This window comes from Schistocerca cancellata, chromosome 5, assembly GCF_023864275.1.
Source record: "Schistocerca cancellata isolate TAMUIC-IGC-003103 chromosome 5, iqSchCanc2.1, whole genome shotgun sequence".
Classification (NCBI taxonomy): Eukaryota; Metazoa; Arthropoda; class Insecta; order Orthoptera; family Acrididae; genus Schistocerca; species Schistocerca cancellata.
Genome location: NC_064630.1, coordinates 617,508,153 through 617,532,654, shown reverse-complemented (window position 1 = coordinate 617,532,654; position 24,502 = coordinate 617,508,153). Strand labels below are relative to the sequence as shown.

Below are 24,502 nucleotides of genomic sequence, written 5' to 3'. Positions count from 1 at the left end.
CAGCCACCAACAACGTCCTACATTTTCTGTCGTCAACATCCGAACCCAGGACGACCCAAGTGAGAGCTGCAAACCTCCTGGCATATACAAAGACGCCTCGCGCCATCCTGTGGCGGTGATTGCACGCCTAACACGCTACAGCTGACATTTTGACAGTTAGTTTGCTTTAAAAATATTCTAATATGAAAGAATACAATTTGCAGAAGGTTTCGGGCATTCCCTTCGAATAAAAATGACGAATTCCATTCAGATTCTTAGTCTTTTAAATACGTTGTCATGATGGATGGTAACAAACATTCCGACTTCTAATCATGGATAAACAATTTAATTACCTTTTTTTGAGTCATCAGTCTTCTGACGGTTTTGATGCAGCCCGCCACGAATTCCTCTAATGTGCCAACCTCTTCATCTCATAGTAGCATTTGCAACCTACGTCCTCAATTATTTGTGGGATGTAGCCCTCTACATCTCCCCCTAATACCATGGAAGTCATTCCCTGACGTCTTAACAGAACTCATATCATTCTGCCCCTTCTCCTTTTCAGTGTTTTCCACATATTTATTTCCTCTCCAATTCTGCGCAGAGCCTCCTCATTTCTTACCACAGCAGACCACCTAATTTTCAACATTCGGCTGTTGCACCACATCTCAAATGCTTCGATTTGCTTCTGTTTTGATTTTCCTACAGTCCATGTTTCACCACCGTATAATGCTTTTCTCCAGAGGTACATTCCCAGAAATTTCTTCCGCAAATTAAAGTCTATGTTTGACACTAGTAGACTTCTCTTGGCCAGGAATGGCCTTTTTTACAGTGCTTTTCTGCTTTTGATGGCCTCCTTGCTCCCTCCATCACTGGTTTTTTTACTGCCTAGGTAGCAGAATTCCTTAACTTCATCTACTTTGTGACCATCAGTCGTGCTGTTAAGTTCCTTGCCGTTCTCATTTCTGCCACTTGTCATCACTTTCGTCTTTCTTCGATTTACTCTCAGTCCATATTCTGTACACATTAGATTGTTCGTTCCATTCAGTAGATCATGTAATTCTTCTTCAATTTCACTCACGATAGCAATGTCATCAGCGGATCCTATCATTGATATCCTTTCACCTTGCATTTTAATCCCACTCCTGAGCCATTCTTTTATTTCCCTCATTTCTTCTTCGATGTAGAGATTGAACAGTAGGGACGAAAGACTGCGTCACTCTCTTGTACCCTATTTAATCCGAGCACATCCTTCTTGGCTCCTGTACATATTGTATACTACCTGTCTCTCCCTATAGGTTACTCCTATTTTTCTCAGAATTCCGCACATCTTTCACCATTTTATATAGTCGAACGCTTTTTCCAGATCCTATGAAAGTATCTTCATTTTTCTTTAGTCTTGCCTCCATTATCAACCGCAACCTTTATCTTTCCGAAAGCATCATCTAACATATCTTCAATTTTCTTTCCTTCTGTGTATTATTCTTGTCAGCATCTAGGATACATGAGCTGTTAAGCTGAATGTGCGATAATCGCACTCGTCAGCTCTTGCAGTCTTTGGAATTGAGTGGATGATGTTTCTCCAACTGTTACATGGTATATCGCCAGACTCATACATTCTACACACAAAAGTGAATAGTCGTTTTGTTGCCACTTCCCCGAATGCCTGCTAAGGGTGGGCCAACACCATACTGAATTCCAGCATTACCGATAAGCCACGAGCTTATAAGTCTTTTCAGCTTTTGATCACATAGTGTATCTACCAGCGGGACAACGCAACGTGCCACCGAGCTCGCATTGTATGTCCGTGGTCCGAAGAGCACCAGGACGAGTTTAGCATACACTCCTGGCCACCGAACTCCCCGGATTTAAACCATTTCGAGAATCTGTGGGACTACCACGATCGAGCTGTTCGTGCCGTGGATATGCAACACAAAAACCTAGCGCAGCTAGTAGCGGCACTGGATTCGTCATGGTTCTGTATCACTGTTGGTACCTTCCAAAACGTTACTGACGCACTTCCTGCTTGTTCAGCACCAATCCATGATCCAAAATGTGGCTATTCAGGCTTTAGACAGGTGGTCGCATTAATGTGACTGGACAGTGTACATGAGAAAAATGCCTCTTGACGTTTTCTCAATTGTATCTTATCTTCAGCATCTCAGGTCAAAAGACAGAACTGGGAGGACACGACATCGACATTTTGTGATGTAAAAAAGACAACGTATGACAGTCGTTGAAATTATTCAGTCTCTTCCCATAAGAGCAAAGTCTGACAGTGGTAACGTAAGCTCAGAAAACCATCATGTCTTTCTTGCAGTGCGACGTTTCGGGAAGCATGGAACAACATAGCAGCAAATTATTCGAACATGGCCAGTATTCCCAATATTGCTATCCGTTGCCAACTCAAAAATCATAGATCTCTTTTATTCGTCATTTGTAATCTGGGGAAACACCCTTCTATAGCTTTGGTGGATGATGCTGGCGAGGCATTTAGGCGTGACACTTTGAGGAACCAAATTTGCGACTGTCAGCTAACTTAGCTGCCGATTTCGAGTAAGTAAAATTCACGAAAGTAGCTGTATCGAATTCAAGCTCTTCTATATAGGCGCCACACCACCGCACGAAACTATAGCTCTACATAGTGCCTGGGAAAACACTTTATCATCGGAACGAAGATCTAAATCCACATTCTTTGGCCTGACCGTTCTTTCGAATGCACACTTATATCTTCTGGTTATTCGCCACGTCGCCTTCCGCGCTCAGTATTCACAGCTGTAGATACCTGACATTCGCCTTCTTTAGAACGGTGAGAAATTTTGCTTCATACAGACATTCATTTTAGGAACACGCCTACCATTTCCAACGTTATGTATGTACTGTCAAAATGGGAACGGTAGACAGCGATGTATTCACGGCTGTCATCTCAAAATTCAAATGTTCAACAGTCTAGACAGTTCACGTTACCATATGTGAGTCGGATATTATTGTTTTAATTATTCTTTCATTTTGGCCTATTTATAGACCCTGTTGGATCTTCCTCGCTGTTACTTTTATAATATTTTTATTTCGTGGATGTCTGGCGGTCTCAGGAGGTAAATTGTTATTGACAACTGCCTTTATTAAGCTTTACTACCGTTGGTGGTTGCGTCAGTTAGTGCTACTCATCGCACCTGGGAATACGCAGTAACCCATTTAGATAGCATGGGACAATAGACCTTGTAAGTGATATTATGATTACGGTCCCTGTCTTTTGCTGTTAATTCGCGTACTACGATTTCAGTGTTTTAGTATTAGGAATTCCGATGATATTATTATGGCTCTATAACGTTTGGTATAAAAAAATTACGCTGAAGTACACCAGAGGACGTACCAGCATGGTACGAAACCTATTGCACCAGTCTCTGAGCGACTACAATAAAACAGCTATCGTGGCAATGTTTCAATCAATTTTACCAGCATATCAACATCTCAGTACATTTTAATTCGTCTGAGTGTTCCTCTTAATATTATAAGTATCTTAGCTGTGGATGCCCTGCTTATACGATAGTTTGCAATTTCCTGACACAAAATATTCCAGGCACACAGAAGCTCTTCATGCTAAAGATACTTGTTCTATACATTACGGTGTCATGAGAGTTTCATAATATTTTGACGGAGCTCCTTCAGGCGATGATGTTAACTGTTGGTAGAAGACTTCAGCGGACCGTTAACGACTGTGACGAAGCCAGGTGTGCGCACGTTGCTAATAACGGTGTCTGACAATGGCCCTGTGTTGACGCAGCAGCTTTCGCAGTCGGCATGACTATAGCTGGGACAGCCCCAGGTCCTACGCTATACAGTATCGAAGAATCATAACTTGCACAACAGATCATCCCTTGGTACAAAATGACATTCCTCAAACATGTGTCGTATCATGCAACATTTATCATGACTAGACCTATAGACCAATTGCATTTGACACATGTCAGGTAATTAATATTTTAACTTTGGGGATAGCCTATTGTTTGACCGTAAGTTGTTGTTTTTAATGACACATGTCACACACTGTGAAAATGCGGACATAATAATGGACCTTTGCCTCTTACTATGTAGGTATCACGTATGTGAATGAATTCAGGACGATATCAGACACTGCAAGCGTCAAACAACCACGCAATTCTGAAATGCTCATTGTGTCTGAGATTATAGCTGCAGTGGGTGCCCATGGCCAAAACAAATGTCCAGCTAAGGCATTGTAGCTATTGTCTCACAAAGCGTTTGGTATATTCACAAAAGTATGGAAATCCCAGTTTATAATTTATATTGAACCTGAGGAATAGTCCTAAAAGTACAAGTGTAATCAAAAACATTTGTAACTTGCAGCTCCCGTTTTAAATGAAAACTGATTTATTTTGCTGAATATCTTAGTAAAATTTTAATCTCATGTGACCAGTAGTATTCAAGAATTCATAACATGTTACTGAAATTAATTACAATATCTAGTTATCGTTCTGGAGAGTGTGATACTTATCACCAATAAAACAGGTCGCTGAGTAGCTCATTTTTCGTTTCTCAATCTGGAGCCATCACATAAATGTTCAGCCGTAAGTGGTGAATTTTATGTCTCTGTTCTCTCAATGCGAATAGCAAGTGTACATAGGGTACGTCGTTGATGTAATATTTAAAAGACTCTTGGAACTCACTACAAGGATGTCCTTGTAAATCTGAAAACGTAGTCAAACATTGTCTACCGTTTCCTGTCTTTTTTTAAGAGATTCATCTTCACAATCTCCGCAGCAGCAGCATTGAAAAATATTTCAGTGCAGTAGAATATAAGTAACTAATGCCTTACAACACATAAGAGTTATCCGAAGCTTCACAATGGGTAATATTTTTTAATCTTATGTGTGTATTGACGAAAGAGAGGTTGGCCTTTACTGAAATTTCATATACCGCGCTTTATTAGTGTACTGCTTTCAGTTTTCTATACTCTTATTATTTCCTCTTAAATTCCATCGCTTCAGTGATTTTAGTATCAGCTCTGGGTCGAAATGGGCAAAAAATTACGTCCTAGTAATATACGATTTGTCCCCACGATTATATCAGATAGCAGTAGCGAATAGAATTGGAAAGACAAACGCCGTTCATCTACTTTTCGTTTTCTGGTGCAATGACATCTCTTTTATAGACAACTTTTTGAACGACGACACTTTATTTACTGCATATTTCTATAGCTTAAAGCTGAAATATCAGTTGTACGATTTTTAATACATATGTGCAGGCAGTGGTGATAATGCTGTCGTACAAAAATTACGTGAGACTGTCAACTGGAATAAAATACAATTATTTAAAAGTTGTAATGTTTTCTTGGCAGTTTAATTGGGTACTCACTCCAGTATCCAAAAGATGATATCGAATTTCGGTGTGTACTGTTTATGATGATAGAAACGTACAGAAAGGCAACAGAACTATGTGTTGTTGTTGTTTTTGTGGTCTTGAGTCCAAAGAATGGTTTGATGCTGCTCTCCATGCTGTGCAAGCTTGTTCATCTCCGAGTAACTACTGCATCCTACATCCTTCTAAATCAGCTTTGTGTATTCGTCTCTTGGTCTCCCTCTACTATTTTTACCCTCCACGCTTCCCTCCAGTATTAAATTGGTGACCGGTTGATGCCTTAGAACTTGTCCTACCGACAAATCCCTTCTTCTAGTCAAGTTGTGCCACAAATTCCTCTTCTCCCAGTTCTATTCAGTACCTCCTCATTATTTATGTGATCTACCCATCTAATCGTCAGCATTCTTCTGCAGCACCACATTTCAAAAGCTTCTACTCTCTTCTTACCTAAACTGTTTATCGTCCACGTTACACATCTGCACATGGCTACACTCCATACAAATACTTTCAGAAAAGACTTCCTAACAATTCTATACTCAATGTTAACAAATTTCTCTTCTTCAGAAACGCTTTCCTTCTCATAGCCAGTCTACACTTTATATCCTTCCTACTTCGACCATCCTCAGTTATTTTGCTGCCCAAATAGCAAAACTCATCTGCTGCTTACAAAAATATAAACAGTCTTAAAACATTAACATTGGAAATATGGTAGTCTTTGACAAGAATGAAATTGAAACAAGATGTTACCACACGAGAAACTATATTTTATTGAGCATTTCGTACCGATGACAGTCACGTCTTAGACACACTATAATTTAGGTTTTTTCCATAAAATGTTTTAGTAGGAGCTACATGTGGATTTTATTTGTTATGTGTGGAACTGGAGCGGTGGAAGCCAGCCTCGGCGCTTCAGCCGTGGTGGCCGTGGTGCGAGTCGTGGCCGCCACCGCCGTGGTGCGAATCGTGGTGGCCGCTTCCCCCACCGTGGTGCTGGCCCTGGTGGGAGCCCCCTTGGTGGTAGCCCCCTTGGTGGTAGCCCCCTTGGTGGCCGCCACCATGGTGGTCCGCCTCAGCACTGGCCCAGAGTGGTGATACGCACAGCGCCACCACCAGCACCATGGCGAACATAACCTGTGTGTCACCAAGATATGCAGTTGATAGACAAATCATTGCAGCATATTGAATACATCAACATCAATTTATAATAATCTGATATAGAAGGCTGCCCACTGCAACGTTTCAGCCCAAATATATTTGGAAAAACTATAGCAATTGATAACCGACTTCCACAGGTATGAATGTAAGGTAGAGGCTCAAGAAAGTAAATGCTATGAGACATGCCAAAATGTAATCAAATATTATTTTCAACGCCTATTAATATTTTTAACAGACACTCCAAATCATTTCTTCCGCTATCAATAACACGAAAATTCACCAAAAGAATGACTTTGCTTGCATTACAATATGTCAACTACATCTCGCTAAATTGCGAAGTGAAGATGCTTGAAATAAACGAAACGAGCCGCTTTTGTGCACCATGAGATACAAGCGTTGCTCCTAATCTCAATGTGATTGACGTTCTATGGTGCAACAAACTCTGTACTTATTGGTGTTTGCACCGGTATTAAATGGACTGGAAACTACACAGGTGTTCAGTCACCACAACGAAAACTAAGGAAAGGGTTTACTCGTTCGTACTAGAATGGACATATCAACGGCCACAGTAAACATGATTAATGGTTGACCAAGGATCTAAAAGAGGGGTAAACGTTAGTTTTACATAGTCGTGTGCCTGGACATCCGTATTGTTTCCGGTACACTTAACAACAGTGTAAATACCAATAAGTACAACGTTTGTTGCACCTTAGTACGTCAATCACAGAACGATTATGACCAGTGCGGAGTTCATGCTTGCATCTCGAGATGTGCAATAGCGGCGCGTTTAGTTTACTTCTAGTGTCAACTTCACTTAACAATTTGTAGAGATGCAAATGAAGTATTGTCATGCAACCAATGATTTTTTTAATTTCATTTTGATGATAGCGTACGAAATAATACGGGGTGTCCACTTTATATAATTAAAAAATGGTTCAAATGACGCTGAGCACTATGGGACTTAACTTCTGAGGTCATCAGTCCCCTAGAAGTTAGAACTACTTAAACCTAACTAACCTAAGGACATCACACACATCCATGCCCCAGGCTAATTAAAGAAAAAGTTTGCTTTGAATATAATATAGGCTTACGTTTTTAGAACGTCTCAGAATATTTACTTCCATGATCCCCTGACTTATATCCATACCCGTGAAAGTCGTTTTTTAATGTCGATTGCTGTTTTAGAGATATTTGCCCTGAAACGTTCAAGAGGACCACACTGTATGACATTATAATCTGGCTTGTTCTGTTCAGTCTTTCCACGAATTGTTACCTTAAGGGCATGCAATACACTTCCGTGTGAGTGAAAGGGAAGTATGTTGCCTTCACTACACAAGTAAAATTTCTTGCAAAATAAAAGCGATGTTCTAAATGGAAAAGATACTAGTAGATAATAATTAAAATTAGTATATAATTTTATTCTTGGTGCCGTCCCCCCATGCCACAGTTGTATTCTTGTTGCTTTTTTCTCGCTTCCAAGTTTAATGCGACAGTTTTGCACGAAGCGCCAAAGCAGATGAAGAAAAGAAAAGAGGCAGAATCCGATAATATTAATGAAGAACTTACGAACCGTGGAGGATTAATGTTAGAACTGAGGATATTGGATTTATTAAATGAATGTTAGGAATGGAAGTTGATACCTGATTCCAGGGGAGCTGCGGAAGTAATATAGCTCTATAAAAAAATGAACTAGAAACGCTTGTGAAAATTACAGAGGAGTAAGTCTTTTGACTACTAGTCCCTGACTATAAATTATAAGATCAAATAATTAATACTAGACAGAAAATAATAACTAACGCCCTCTTACTGGATGAAAAAAATCGTTTTAGAAAAGACGATCACGCAGTGACAACATTAGAACGACAGAAAATCGTAAAGAGACGTGAACGTAATCACTGCATTTATAGGCTATAAAAAAACCTTCAACAGAGTGAATAGGTGAATAGGTATATGCTTCGAAATATAATGGAAAGACGAAGCTATCCTAAACATTTAATACAGGTGCTAAAAAGCTGTATTTAAATAATAAAATCGCAATCAATACGGGCAAAGAGAGAACAAGGCCTGTAGCAATTAACAGGGGAGTACGACTAGGGCGCAGTCTCTCACCTATATACATGAAACTATATATGAAACAAAATTAATTCCTAGAAAACACTTTGTGTTTTTTTGCTGGTGGCCAAATGATTTTACAAAAGAGGGAAAATGTCATGAAAGCAGAGCAGAGTCATGGCGTTTAGAGGAAAATACCCAGTTCGTTCTAAAAAGTGCTAAATGGAAAATCAGGTGAGTGAGGTATCTCACTTCGGTTATTAGGCTGTAATATAGGTTGGTTATGTAGAAGTTCAACAGATTTAGAGTGATATGTGACACTACACACAGAACATTAGCCAATAAAATTAGGCAAGACGCACAGACAAATTTCTACAAAATAATTGCAGCACTTATTCTCACATACGGAAGTGACTTGTACCATAGTTAAGAAATAACTAAGAAGGATACATTCAGGTGAAATGACATTTTTAAGGAAAGTAAACGGACGTGCTCTAAGAGATGAAATGACGCGTTCTCAAATAAAGATATAATTAAATATATTTTGCATGAAAGTGGAAGAAGCATATTGAAAGAATGAAGGCAGGAAGAGTAGTTAGACATCTAATCAACTATAGGCCTAAAGAAAAAAAGAGTCACAGGAAGCCTAAGGAAAAGGTGCCTTTGTGATGATGGATCAGACCATAAGCCTACTCCTCAAACTAAAGGAGAAGAAGAATTTTGCAACTTTTGGGAAGGCCACATTTATCGATTGCTTGAAAAATCATCTATAGTAACATGTAAGGAGTTAGAAGGTTACTGTTACTGGCTTCTAGAGGATCTGGAAGGAACTATGTAGATAAAACTTTTATAAGGGACCCACGTCCGGAAGTGTACCTTTCGGATGCAAAACAAGTTTGAAGACCGGACCATTTTCAAATCTTCCGGTACACGATACGCACAAAAGAGAGACAATCTGTATAATTATTCATAGCCCCGTGGCATCAATAAGTCAAGTTAGTTTATTACAAATTCAAAGAGTAATAACCATCAGAAATTACGCCTTATGTTAGTAACATGTACTCACTCAGAAAGTTTGCTCTATGGACTGAAATCTTCAAAAGAGATTCCTTGAAAAGTTCTAGCGTCTCTGGAAAACACATGTACTTTTGTTCCACATGCCGTCTCGAACTACTGGTGTATCATAAGAAGACTGCCAAAGGGGGAAGGTTCGGAGGTTGAATAAAACATGGAAATTGTTGAAGATGAAAAGAAAAATACACTAACAGAAAACAATTGTAACGCCAAAGAGGATTGAAATTTCGGGAATATGTTTCTCTAGGTAACATGTTTAAGTGATTTAACATTATCAGATCACGCATTAATGTAAGCAGAAAACAAGCCACTGCAAATGTGAGTGTGGCCGAGCGGTTCTAGGCGCTTCAGTCTGGAACCGCACGACCGCTACGGCCGCAGGTTCGAATCCTGCCTCGGGCATGGATGTGCGTGATGTCCTTAGGTTAGTTAGGTTTAAGTAGTTCTAAGTTCTAGGGGACTGATGACCTTAGAAGTTAAGTCCCATAGTGCTCAGAGCCGTTTTTTTTTTTTTGCAAATGTGAAGTGCTGGTACATCAACAGTATGAATGAAACCATGCAAACGTTCATGTATTCTGTCGTACAGGTTCCAGATGTCACTCTGTGGATGGAGTTCCACGCCAGCTTCACTTGGTCGGTCGTTACAGGAACAGGTAATGTTGTTTGTGGATGACGCTGGAGTCGTCATCCGACGATGTAACACATGTGCTCGACTGGAGACGGATGTGGTGATCGAGCAGGCGAAGGCAACATGTCGATACTCTGTAGAGCATCCTGGGTTACAACAGCGATATATGGTCGAGCGTTATCCTGTTGGAAAGAACCCATTGGTAAGCTGTTCATGAGTGTCAGCGTAACAGCTCTAATCACCAGACTGACGTATAAATTTGCAGTTTGTGTGCGTGGAATAGCCACGAGAGTGCTCCTGCTGACATACAAAACCGCATCCTAGACAATTAGTGTCTTTAGCATGCCAACAGTTTAATTGCAGACTTCAAATGGCCGCCTTCTAACCAACACACGGGCACCACTAGCACCGTGGCAGGACCAGCTTTCGTCAGAAAACACAACTGAACTTCACTCCGCCCTCTAATCGGCTGTCGCTTACACAACTGAAGTCGCATATGGCGGTGGTTTGTGGTCAGTGTAATGCTTGAAGTAACCGATTTGCAACAGTTCGTTGTGTCTCTGTGGTGCCAACTGCTGTTGGGACTGCTGTTGCAGACGCAGTACGATGCGCCACATCTATACGCCGAACACGATTGCCTTCTCTCTCGGTAGTGCCACCTGGTCATATGGGAGCGCTGGTCTACCATTCCTTCCCGTGACCACCGCTGCCAGCAATCATGTACACTGGCTACATTTCTTCCAGGTTTTTCTGCAGTATCGCGAAAGTAACATCCATCTTCACGTAACCCAATCACACGTCGTCAACTGATTGATAATGGGGTCTTCATTGTTGTAAGGGCACTGCGTACAATTTCAAAGGTTTATAACGTTCACGACCGTTATATCACGTATTTGGAGCGTGCCCGATTTACATTCTCTTAGCGGCATTAGTAGACCTAATGGACCGTGTTAATGCGTAGTCTTACCCAGACGCACGGATAACATCACAGCCCAGCATCCTGTGATCCACTTACTAGATAACTAACATGTTGACGGAGGTGACAGTAGAACTTTTAGTCTGGTCACCATGTTGGTGCGGGCGTGGAGGGGCCCATCTCTCTCTAGCAGATCCATTCTTAAGCGACTAGCTCCAAATTAGAATAAACATCATCTATCTGATGTAAAAGCATGCCTACCAAATTTAGTTTATGTCTCAAAACTTCTTCTTGATGTAGTGATTTTTTCCGTCAGTGTATATGAATTAAAATAGGTTCAAATGGTTCAAATGGCTCTGAGCACTATGAGACTCAACTTCTGAGGTCATTAGTCCCCTAGAACTTGGAACTTGTTAAACCTAACTAACCTAAGGACAGCACACACATCCATGCCCGAGGCAGGATTCGAACCTGCGACCGTAGCGGTCTCGCGGTTCCAGACTGCGGCGCCTAGAACCGCACGGCCACTTCTGCCGGCGATTAAAATAGGTATTTTATGCGTTAAATAGGTGAAATAATAATAGGGAAATGATTGGTATTCAGACTTTTATAGATCCACACTATCTGAAAATGGTACAGCATTCGATAAACTCGTTATGAACACGAAACGAAGTATTGGTGCTTGAAGTCTCACCGCCGACGGCATTATTAAAGACGGTCGACGAGTTCCGATTGGACAAACGTTCAGAAGGAACCATCCCATTATTCGCCTCTCACCTGGATGACCAAACGAGAATTTCTGTCCCGCTCCACCAAATTAGTAACCAGCGTCCTCAACAGCGCGCTACCTACTCGATATAAACACAAATGAGCCGCAAACATTCGATTACGGTACGGAAAACGACAGGAATTCATTTTTCTTGAAACAACGCAGGATTGGCCATTTTTACTTGCGAGAAAAATTGTCAGACTGATGAAAAGATAGTACGATAATTGATACACGTTGGAAATTGTAACATGAAGTTTAATACATCAAGATTAAATCAGTTTCATGAAAGAAAGAGGTTAGAACGGAGACTGCAGAGAAGCATTTGTGTAACCACTATTAACCGAACAGAAAGTCGACTGAACGACCGGATGAAAAGTCGTCTGAAGGGATCATTATAACATCAAAATGCACAGCAGAGAAGCTGTACTAAGGTATGACATTCTGAAAGAAATAGCTGACGTAGAAAAAGGAACGATCTAGAGAGCCGTTCAGATCGTTGTAACAGTACATCGAAAACCAGTCAAATGCTGAAGTTCATTCTAATCTACAAAATCCTACACAAGACATTTAACATAGCGTCAGAACGGTTGTATAACAGGAGACATAACAGCACTTCAACATAATTATCTTTAAACGGCCGAGGAATATAAATGTAAGGATTAATACCACACACTTGTCAAACGTTAGTTGACATTATACACGAACCATTAAAAAAAGAAATTAAAATATACTGACCGATGATGAAATACAATAAAGTTAAGGCTATTCCTAAGGGGTTGACACAATTAATTATTAAAACAATATTGCTGTGGGATACTTGTATAACAGATCCGTTTCATCATCTAAAAAATGGTTCAAATGGCTCTGAGCACTATGCGACTTAACTGCTGAGGTCATCAGTCGCCTAGAACTTAGAACTAATTAAACCTAACTAACCTAAGGACATCGCACACATCCATGCCCGAGGCAGGATTCGAACCTGCGACCGTAGCAGACCCGCGGTTCCGGACTGCGCGCCTAGAACCAGTAGACCACCGCGGGCGGCCGTTTCATCATCTAAAACTGATTATGGGACCTGGCGTCTAGGGAAGACAAGGGATGAAATGAGTAATAATTTTTATTCTTAGAAATTAAGTACAAACTGGGGACAAGACCATTTAAAAATGTGCATGGTGTTTCAAAGTTTTTGCATTAAATGTCTGGGGGTATAGTCATGGTATGGAGAACAAGTTTTGCTAGAGGCAAATTGTTCGCAGACGGTTTCCAGTGACGTTAGGCATCCATATGCATTGGTTATGCTTCTGAGAGTCTTGTGTTGCATCTATAATACAGTCAAATGCTCCGTAAGAAAGGGGATAAGCCCGACAAGTTCCTTATTCGCTTCTAAAATATCATTTTCCGCAAAGAAAGTGGTTCAAACTAACCTAAGGACATCACACACATCCATACCCGAGACAGGATTCGAACCTGCGACCGTAGCAGCAATGCGGTTCCGGACTGAAACGCCTAGAACGGCTCGGCCACAGCGACCGGCTCATTTTCCGCTTGCAGACACACTTTCCTTGTTGAAAATCATGCAGTTCGCTGTGGCATGTAGTGTATATAGAGTGTCCGGAATGAAACACCGGCCGGCCGCGGTGGTCTAGCGGTTCTGGCGCTGCAGTCTGGAACCGCGGGACTGCTACGGTCGCAGGTTCGAATCCTGCCTCGGGCATGGGTGTGTGTGATGTCCTTAGGTTAGTTAGGTTTAAGTAGTTCTAAGTTCTAGGGGACTTATGACCTAAGATGTTGAGTCCCATAGTGCTCAGAGCCAAGAAACACCGACAAGCTTTAGGGACAGGGCCCTTCCACAAGAACAGGAAAAAACAGTAAACATGGGCTCTAAAGCGCATACCTTAAGAGCTGTGAGCACTTGTTCAGTAGGTGTGTTTCACGTAGCGAACATGAACAAGTGCTCACAGCTCTTAAGGTATGCATTTGTAGGGCCGGTGTTTAAAACTAAACTCCAAACTCCATGAAGGCCCAACGGTACCGCCCGGATGCCGTGTTATCTTTAGTCCACAGGCGTTACTGGATGCGGATGTGGAGGGGCAAGTGGTCAGCACACCGCTTTTACGGCATTATGTCAGTTTACGTGACCGATACCCCATGTTAACTGGACATTTTCTTCTTTTGGTCCACACCATCTCCTCCCAAAGTACGGTAAGCAAAGTCATAGCAGTAGAAAAGATCTGTTTCATAATATCGAAGATGAACAAGAGCTCGTGCCTCTAAAGGTATGCATCTTAGAGCCCTTGTTTGCCAGAAATTTTTTTCTTGTTTTGATGTAAGGAACATGTCCCTAAAGGTTATCGGTGCTTTTTTTGGGACACCCTGTATGCTGATCTGCCAGAGCATTGTGACCCCGACCTACTATTGACATAAGCCCATCTAGGCAATAGCAGCGTCACCTGGCGGGAATGACTACTGTCGGCCAGTGTGGCCGAGTGATTCTAGGCGCTTCAGTCTGGAACTGCGAGACCACTACGGTCGCAGGTTCGAGTCCTGCCTCGGGCGTGGATGTGTGTGACGTTCTTAGGTTAGTTAGGTTTAAGTAGTTCTAAGTTCTAGGGGACTAATGACCTCAGATGTTAAGTACCATAGTGCTCAGAGCCATTTGAACCATTTCAATGACTACTATTCAGACACACGCTCGATGCCTGTAGTGTCAGTGAGCGTGCTGTCCGTGTGTAGAATTGGAAAGGTGTGCTATCTATCTGAGATTGATCGAGGGCAGATTGGGATGGACTGGAGGCTCGGAACGAGCGTTTCGAAAACTTCATGACTTATCCTGTGTTTGAAGACTGCTGTGGTGAGTGTCTTCAACCTGTGCCGAAACGAAGCTGAAGCCACATCCAGACATGGGGGTTGGGCGTCACCCCTGATTACAAAAATGGTTCAAATGGCTCTGAGCACTATGGGACTAAACTTCTGAAGCCATCAGTTGCCTAGAACTTAGAACTAATTAAACCTAACTAACACATCCATTCCCGAGGCAGGATTCGAACCTGCGACCGTAGCGGTCGCTCGGTTCCAGACTGTAGTGCCTAGAACGGCACGGCCGCTCCGGCCGGCCCCCTAATTACAGTTGGACGTTGTAGACTGGGCAGACTAGTAAAACAGGACAGGCGGCGAATTGTGTCGGAACCAATTTCAGACTTTAATAGTGGGCACAGTACAGGCGTTCAAATGGCTCTAAACACTATGGGACTTAACATCTGAGGTCATCAGTCCCCTAGAGTTAGAAAGTACTTAAACCTAACTAACCTAAGGACATCACACACATCCATGCCTGAGGCAGAATTCGAACCTGCGACCGTAGCAGCAGCGCGGTTCAGGACTGAAGCGCCTAGAACCGCTCGTCCACAGCGGCCGGCGAGAACAGGTGTGTCTGAACACTCCTAACGCTGGGCCTCCACAGTCGGTGACTGATGCATGTGCCAATGTTAACGGCACGACATCGGCAACTGCGACTGACTTCGACAAATGACCATTCGCACTGGACGTTGATGTTGTGACCATTTTGTGGTCTGATGGATCACGATACCTTCTCCATCAAGCTGCTGGAGGGGACGAATCCGTCGTCTTCCAGGGGAAGAAATCCTTGAGACCTGTACTGTGGAACGGAGTCAAGCTGGCGGAGACTCCATTATGTTCTGTGGAACATTCGCGTGGGTATTCATGGATCCAATGGAGCTGGTGCAAGGCACCATGAAGGCCAAGGAATATCCTAACTGGTTGCAGATCACGTACACCATGACGATGATGTTTCCCAGATGCAGTGGCATTGTTCAGTAAGATAGTGAGCCATGTCATGAGGTTAGGAGTGTGATAGAGGGGTTCGAGTAACGCAGTGGCCAGTTCCAACTGATGTGCGGGTCTCCCGAATCGCCAGATCCGAACCCAATCGAACACATCTAGAATGTTACTGAACGTGGCGTCAGAACCCATCGTTCCTCCCAGGAATTTACGGCATTTAAATGACTCCTGTGTGTAAATGTAGTGCCAAGTCCCTCCAGCGACCTATCAAGGCCTCATTGTTTACGTACCACGACGCATCGCCGCTGTTATCCGGGCAAAGGTGGGCACACCAGCTATTACATAGATGGTCATAATATTCTGGCTGATTAGTGTATAGTGTGGTCAGAAGCAGTGTGAAAAGCTTGTAAGATGTTACATGTTAGGCTGTCCTGAGAAAGAATTGTTAAGAAAATGTTTGACACATTGCGTCGTTTCCTATCCTAGTTAATTTACATTGAATTTGGGTAATGTGGCCGTAGTGTGCAAATTCAAGCTGCCCGCCAGACACGATTAATGTTAGTTGTTCCCGTAGCGTAGACGATGGCGCGCAAGAGTGCTCATCCTTTCGTTCTGATTCGATGCTTACTACCGATCCATGTCCCGTATTTGTAGCGCTCTCTTGTTATGTTTCAGGAAACCAAACGAACACGTTTGGCGGCACCGTCTCTGGTGGGGCTGCTGGAACTGGCGTGCGCAACGACCTGATAGGCTAATTTCAATGTTAATTAACTCGGAAACGTCTCCAATGTATCTAATTTTTTCTTAACAGTTATTTTCAACACACCCTAGCCTGTAACACCGTTACAGGCTTCCCATACTATTTCTGACCACTCTATACATATAGTGTCTGAAAGCATCGAAATAGTCAAAGGTTTCAGAGTTCTATCCATTACTGAATGTCTTAATACGACGTTCGGAATATCTAGAAGAGAGGGAATGTAGGCACATATAAAGACGTTTTTAGTTAAAGCTGGAAATGTGACAGTGTACCACATGCTTCTAGAAGTGAAAAAAGTCTGTCTGAAAGCACACGAACTACGGAACGGTAATTAACTGAAAGACAGAGAGATTTGCAAAGTGGAGATCTGCACCATGGTAAAAAAGGGATTAGAAAAGTTAAATTCATAGAGACTCTCAGCAAAAGTCATTCACTAATGACTAAGATAATACTTCAGTAAATCAAGTATCGTATAAGAATCTGTAGAAACTACATGTCTGAAATCATAAAACATATCTTCTACATACTTTACGATAGGCACTTCTGTGACCTGATAAACATTCTGCAATAAGATTATATGTGAAGTAAAGCGTAATTTGTAGCACGATTAATTGTCCGTTGCAACCCAGAACTTCTGCAACTGAGACTGACATTCTGCTCAGATATTTAACTGTGTAGGGTCTCATCCGCTCTGTTAATGAAAACGAAGGGAGAAGCTTAAAACTTGCGGTAATCTTCCAGCTTAACGTTCCAGTCCAGCAGACGGTGACATCATCGGTCTCAGATGTTCTCACTCCATGAGATATTGCGGAGTTTACAATTTTACTCTCGAGATTGTTGCCAAATCCGATGACCTAGTTAACGACAGCACTGCCTACTTCTCCCTTGTTGCCGAAACACCGCAAGAGAAAACTTTTTGTGTCAGCATTGATCGAACTTGCTAAATATGATTCCAGCACACGGTATAATTCTCAATCACTGAAGACTGTTACGGATAGAGGTCTCAGTGGCGCTCATTTCCACAACGGTGTCATATAATTTGGCTACTGCGAGAATAACGACCGCTCCTGACAATGTGGCACAAAAACTACTAGAAACTGGTAACAAAGGCGGACATTTATGTAATCCCAAAATGGAATTTCCGCTCAGCGCAACTACTCACCAAGAACTTGTTCATTCTGTTCGATTTGGCTTCAGACCTGCAGAGCGTAGCGTGGTGCTGGTTCTTATATAGAGGTCCGGTGTAATAAATACGGGACACGGCGTCTTCCCGGAGACGCCTCCCGGCGGCCGTGACCGGTCTCACGAAGGCGTTGCCCAAACCGGCCTCTGGACACGGTCACGCCTTCCCCACCAGAGCCGGCAGCTGAGCAAACACTGTGCGAAAAACTCCCATCTGCCAGGGAGTCACTGCCGGTCACTGACTCCACCTTAACAGCTGCGTGTGAAATCGTACTTGGTAATCAAGACTTTAACAGCCAAATAGCTGGTATCACTCACTGAAACACATTCGTCTAGTGTTCGTTTTTCTAAGTTCTGAATAACGTCTTTGCTAACGTGTATCAGATAATCTCAGTGTGTTTACATTTATTATCAGAAGTCTACGATGATCTCTACTGAAGTAGAGAGTAAATTTCTAGAGAAAGAAGAATAATTTCAGGTGTCTTCTAGGTCTGCACATATTGAAGGCTCGTCTCTGCATAGTTTCAGTATTGTGTAAACGCTTAGTGTAGAAAGCAGTCTACACACTGATGACATTGTAGTAAGAAGAGTTGTGGCTTCCCATCGCTGAAAGATAAATTCGAAACACACCTAAATATTGCTTTGGATGTAATGGGGGTACCTACCTATATTCTTCACAGTTATACAGAACTGGAAAATTTCCAGTATCAGAGGTATCCCATACCTCATTTTTCTCTGATATTTTTTCAGTGAAGCTTCACTAGTGTCAATAAAATCAGCCATTGGGAACTGCATATAATTCTATTGTTTTCCCAGTTTCTGTGTGGCCAATGACAAGATTCCTCGAGCTGTGACACGCACCTTGCAATGACTACTATGGGCAAACAACGATAAGGGGCCATTTTTCCAAATATGTATGTCTTACGATAATTAGATATTTTTTACGATAATTACATATTAGATTAAACATTACAGGCCATCCTTCAAATTTACATAACAATGGATCAGTGCACTAAGTGACGTGGCTGACTTTTCTGTTAAGGTTACCCATACTTTCACGTTCAAAACTAAACTATTTTCATTTATTTAAATTTAAGAAAAATTTGAAGTGTTTTACAAAAATCAATAAATTAATCAATTCATGATAAAATTGTGAGAAAACTAGGAATTTAGTGTTTCCCTAGTGACAGTAATTATTTTAATAACAATACTGATTTCGTATAACACTCGGGATCTAATGACGATGAATTCCACACGAGAACTCAGAACGCATATTTGACGATTGGAAATTCCTTGATCTTCGGAACTAGTATTTCATAGAAATGTCTATGGTTGCCACATAATTACTTTTTCTTTTTGCAGCCTACTTTCTCCTTTCTAGCATGATAAGAACTAGGTTTACTCTACTGGACATTGTCTCCTTCTGATTTCCAGGGCAGTACACATTACACTTCCAATTAAATTTATCTTGTCTAATAGAATACTTGCATGCCATTCGCGCGTGGAAATGCTAACTATGCTCTTCTTTAACGATTCACGCCGGAGCGTTCAACCGGTAGCTCACGCTCGACTCTTCCAGTATATGGCTACCAGTAATACACTTAGGCATGATGTGTTTACCTAAAAGCCAGGGACATATATATCGGTGAATACTATTTTTTGTGGCCCTTCAGCGAGAGAGGTTCCTGAACAATTGAGATATCAGACAATAAGTGTAAAATTGAAACTTCCTGGCAGATTAAAACTGTGTGCCCGACCGAGACTCGAACTCGGGAGTTCGAGTCTCGGTCGGGCACACAGTTTTAATCTGCCAGGAAGTTTCAAATCAGCGCACACTCCGCTGCAGAGTGAAAATCTCATTCTGGAAACATCCCCCAGGCTGTGGCTAAGCCATGTCTCCGCAATATCCTTTCTTTCAGGAGTGCTAGTTCTGCAAGGTTCGCAGGAGAGCTTCTGTAAAGTTTGGAAGGTAGGAGACGAGGTACTGGCAGAAGTAAAGTTGTGAGTACCGGGCGTGAGCCGTGCTTCGGTAGCTCAGATGGTAGAGCACTTGCCCGCGATAGGCAAAGGTCCCGAGTTCGAGTCTCGGTCGGGCACACAGTTTTAATCTGCCAGGAAGTTTCAAATCAGCGCACACTCCGCTGCAGAGTGAAAATCTCATTCTGGAAGTGTAAAATTATTTTATGTGATGCCTTGTTGCTTTAAAATAATGGACACAGGCCACTTTCAAAATGAGAGGTCCGTTTATTAAAATAGTAGCCGAATACGTGCGAACACTACCATCGCCCGCAGCGGGAAGCAGGAAAAGCATCTCCGCCAGATGAGGGAGAGGTTGAACACGTGTGTCACCCTGGATCGAGAAACATAATTCTCAGCGCCGGCGTGAACGTGTTAACGTGCACTGATCATTAAATACTGTACTACCCTCCTGCCTTTCGTGAATTTGTATAGACCTTAGAGATCTTCTGTACCACATAAAAATGGAAGCGTATAGTGTTTATTTGAATGTAGTTATCACACGATCGTGTACTTTGTAGTTTACCAGACTTTATTTAGGGTGATTTGAAAACGGAAACCACCCAATGTGGGAAGCAGCAATCCTTCTCTCAGTCATTCAAAGGAATCATAATGGACGGAGTTGGGAATGCGAATGACGACAAAGCACGTGCTTGATGCGCTATGTATAAAAGTACTTGTTCAGTTTGCTATTTTTATCATGGCTATTGAGATTCGTACATATTTTAAAATAACGTCTTGCGACTTTGTATTTTGGTGGATTTCCAGATTCTTCAGTATCTAAAATAGGTCCGAGTCTACAATCGAAGTCAGTTTCGATAATTGGCCAATTTCGTAGCTGATGCACTATCGATACCTTATTCTTAAAATACATTCCATAATTTTGCCTCCTCCTGACAGTAGATGTACTTCCAAAGAAAAATGTTGGGCCACTTAAGCAGCTCAAAACGTCAAAGACTGATTTTCAGTAAGTAATTTATGGAGCCTGTCTCGAACACAGAGAAGGGTATGAGGATATATTTATGAAGTTCAGAAAGCGATGCATGACCTTCACTCGGCGGTGCAGTCACGTTAATGTGACCACCGGCTATGTTCGACTTCAGGTGTGCAATCAACAGGTAGAGCATTATCAGTGGGATATATATAAAGTATGTGAGCGGGGACGCGGAAAACAGTACAGACACTGTTGTTATGCGGAAAAGGCAGCGAGTTATTTGACGCTCAAAAGGACTTGATCAGTGGCTTTCCGGCCAAAGGTGGAAGCATTTCCGAAAAGGCTAAGTCTGTAAACTGTTCACGTGCCGGTGTGGTTAAAATATGCTTTCCATGGCAAAATGGCGATATCCAAAGCCGGCGCCAAAGCAGCTCGGACCATAGATGATCAGGGTGAACGATGGCTGCAGAGATGTAGAAGGGCTAATAGACGTGTAATAGCTGAGTAACTGACAGCCCAGATTTTAAGCAAGGGGACAGCAACATTGACTCCTCAAGGACCGTTCAGTGAACGTTGCTGCGTGTGGGTTTCCGAAGCGGGCGACCGGTTCATGCGCAGCTCTTCGTCTGCGAGAAAGGCTGAAATCTGCGTGCCAGTACTGCAACTACACGTGCACTGAGGGCAACAGATGGCCTTTCCAGATGAGTCATGTTCTATTCTGCATTGGACATATGACCTTCGGCATTTACCCGCTGCAACAACCGTCAGAAAAATCTCGGCCATGGGAATGAGCGTTATGGTCTGGGAAATGTTTTCGTGGCATTTCATGGGTGATCTCGTCATTCTGCAAGGCACAATAGTTGAACACAAGTGTACATCTATACTTGGGGACCTTGGCCGCACCAACATGCAAGGCGTGTTGGCACCTACCAACGGTACACTGCAGCATATCACACAGCTTGCAGTGTACGTACGTGGTTCGAAGAGTACCAGGCCTTCGTCTTTAAAGCCAATCGAAAATCTGTGGCACCGTCTCGATCGGGTCGTTCGCGCCGTGTACCCTCACAACCGAGAAACCTAGCGCAGCTGGCCGTGAGTTCACATCCCTGTTGGTACCTTCCAGACGCTCTTCCTGCCCGTCTCACAACGATCCGCCATGCAAAAGGTGGCTATTGAGGCTTTAGACTGGTGGTCACATTAACGTGACTAGACCGTGTAGATACTCTGCTATCTGGGGGCCACGAAGATCAAACGGGACCGAACCGGTTGAACTCTCCTTTAGGTTTCTGGTAACGGTACGATTCTGAAATAGGGGTTGCCAGCGACCGTAGAAAGTACTGACACTATTTAATGGTACAGCTTAAATACAGACATTACCACTCATAATTTGTGCCAAAATTGAAGAAGACTTTGCGTAAATGGATCCATCGTAGTCTAGTGTCCCTACATTATTGAGGCCCACACAGCCCATACCGGGGGCCATTAGAGAGATTTACGCAAAACAGTATTTTACTTCTAAATGTTCAAATGGTTCAAATGGCTCTGAGCACTATGGGACTTAACTTCTGAGGTCATCAGTGCCCTAGAACGTAGCCGGACGGAGTGGAACCGCGCGACCGCTACGGTTGCAGGTTCGAATCCTACCTCGTGCATGGATGTGTGTGATGTCCTTAGGTTAGTTGGGTTTCAGTAGTTCTAAGTTCTAGGGGACTGATGACCTCAGCAGCTAAGTCCCATAGTGCTCAGAGCCATTTGAACCATTTGAACCCTAGAACTTAGAACTACTTAAACCTAACACATCCATGCCCTAAGGCAGGGTTCGAACCTGCGACTGTAGCGGTCACGTGGTTCCAGACACTAGCTCCTAGAACCGCTCGTTCTAAATGGATTGCGTGACAAAAGTACCTTAATGTACAGGGAACTAAATTCTTCGTGACCTTCAAGAGCAAGCGAAATTGTAGGTACGTGATATTTGGTATACTAATAAAGCGGTCAGCAATACTAGTTTGAGCAGCGTCTACTTCACGAAAATCGGTGCCAACATTTGTTTTCCCGCGGTCATAAGAGAGACTCACCAGAAACTTGTTCATCGTGATACCCTGGGAGCCTGGAGAAACGGATGCGCTCGACTAGCGCGCCGAGTGCCTTCAGTCGGCTTTTATAGTGTCGGGAGTGGACGAACGCCCTCATGAAGCCCTGCCCCATCAGACTGGCGGTGTGTGTGTCTGGAGCCGCGTCGTCACGGTAGCGCGCTGAACAGCAGCTCTTCGGCGAAACGGCCCATTGTCCGGCGGCCTGCAGGAGTTATTTCCCCGTTTTGCGGCGGCCGGCCTGTGCAGCGCAAACAGGTTTCCGCCGTCCCACCCCCTCCCTGGACAGCGGCCAGGCCGACGCCGGACACTGACCTCCAGTCTGGGCTGCAGACGCTGGGGACAGTGCAGCGGCGAGAAACCACCTGCTCTGCTCACAAAGCCTAAAAACCGAGACCGACAGGAAACCTTGTTTTGTAATAGTGACTAGGTTTATTGTAGATTCACTAGCGGAAAAATCTCCTGTCGGAGCACAAACAGACTAATATGTCTGTTCTTAAAAGACTCTACCTAAAAAGTGGGGTACCGGCTGTCACATTCTGCACTACTGGCCATTAAAATTGCTACACCAAGAAGAAATGCAGATGATAAACGGGTATTCATTGGACAAATATGTTATGCTAGAACTCACATGTGATTACAAAAAATGTTCAGATGTGTGTGAAATCCTTTCGGACTTAACTGCTAAGGTATTCAGTCCCTAAGCTTACACACTACTTAACTAAAATTGTCCTGAGGACAAACACACACACCCATGCCCATGGGAGGACTCCAACCTCCAACGGGACCAGCCGCACAGTCCGTGACTGCAGCGCCCCAGACCGCTCGGCTAATCCCGCGCGTCTGTGATTACATTTTCACGCAATTTGGGTGCATAGATCCTGAGAAATCAGTACCCAGAACAACCGTGAAACGTGCCCTTAGAAAAATTAATGAATTACTGTGCTGATAAACCTCTTACATTATTTGATTTTCACAAACAGCTGAGCAAAACTGAACGTATTCAGACTTTACTCTCTTTACTTATTCTGATCAACACTAAACTAACACACAATATTTTTAGCGCAACGCAATCTGACTTTCAAAAATCCCTACGAAAGAATGGCCCTGACCAACATTAACCTATACGTTACACAAATCATTTACCTCATAAAAATCTTCGTTACTCGAACTACTGCAATACAGCGAGCGCCACTACTGCCAGCTAAATAAAACATTCAAACTACTGAAGGCACTAACTACTGATAGGATTAGTTAGCAAATGCAAGATTTTGATAGAGAACAAACAATGTATTTACCTTAATAGTGTTCAAAAGTGATAATATATATATATATATATATATATATATATCAGTCCATGATATCCAATATTACAAATTTACTCTTTCTGGTGGACACACGTCCAGATCGTCCGCTCTCAAAGTTCCGCCATCTCTCTCCCCACATCCACCACTGCTGGCGGCTCACCTCCAACTGCGCAACACTACGCGCTGTTAACAGCCATCTACCCAACACTACAATAGCGAATATTACAAAAATGCTAACCAGCCACAGACTGCGCACAGCACAGCCAGTGATTTTCATACAATGCGCTACGTGGCGTTACCAATATAAAAACCTAAACGGAGACGTTTCACCACCTCTGGCCGAAACAACGGACATGATACGCATGCGCATTGAGCCAAACAGACCATGCATGCCGTGTACAGGTAAAGCTGCCCAGGCAGCCACGATACCACAGTTCATCAAGAGTAGTGACTGGCGCATTGTGAC

The 24,502-nt window shown here is 42.9% G+C and overlaps 1 protein-coding gene across 2 annotated transcripts; it reads right to left on the bottom strand.

Annotated features, from left to right (window-relative positions):
• Positions 1-6,249: 6,249 nt before the first annotated feature.
• LOC126189015 (uncharacterized) lies at positions 6,250-22,866 on the bottom strand. 2 transcript variants are annotated; one of them, XM_049930831.1, is made up of 2 exons: positions 22,715-22,866; positions 6,250-6,486 (listed from the first exon to the last, which is right to left on the bottom strand). In XM_049930831.1, the coding sequence occupies exons 1-2, from the start codon at positions 22,727-22,729 to the stop codon at positions 6,265-6,267; spliced, it is 237 nt and encodes a 78-aa protein (XP_049786788.1). In that variant the 5' UTR covers positions 22,730-22,866; the 3' UTR covers positions 6,250-6,264. The 2 variants fall into 2 exon arrangements, with proteins under 2 accessions (XP_049786788.1, XP_049786789.1); XM_049930832.1 differs by lacking the exon at positions 22,715-22,866 and adding an exon at positions 17,670-17,816.
• Positions 22,867-24,502: the final 1,636 nt, after the last annotated feature.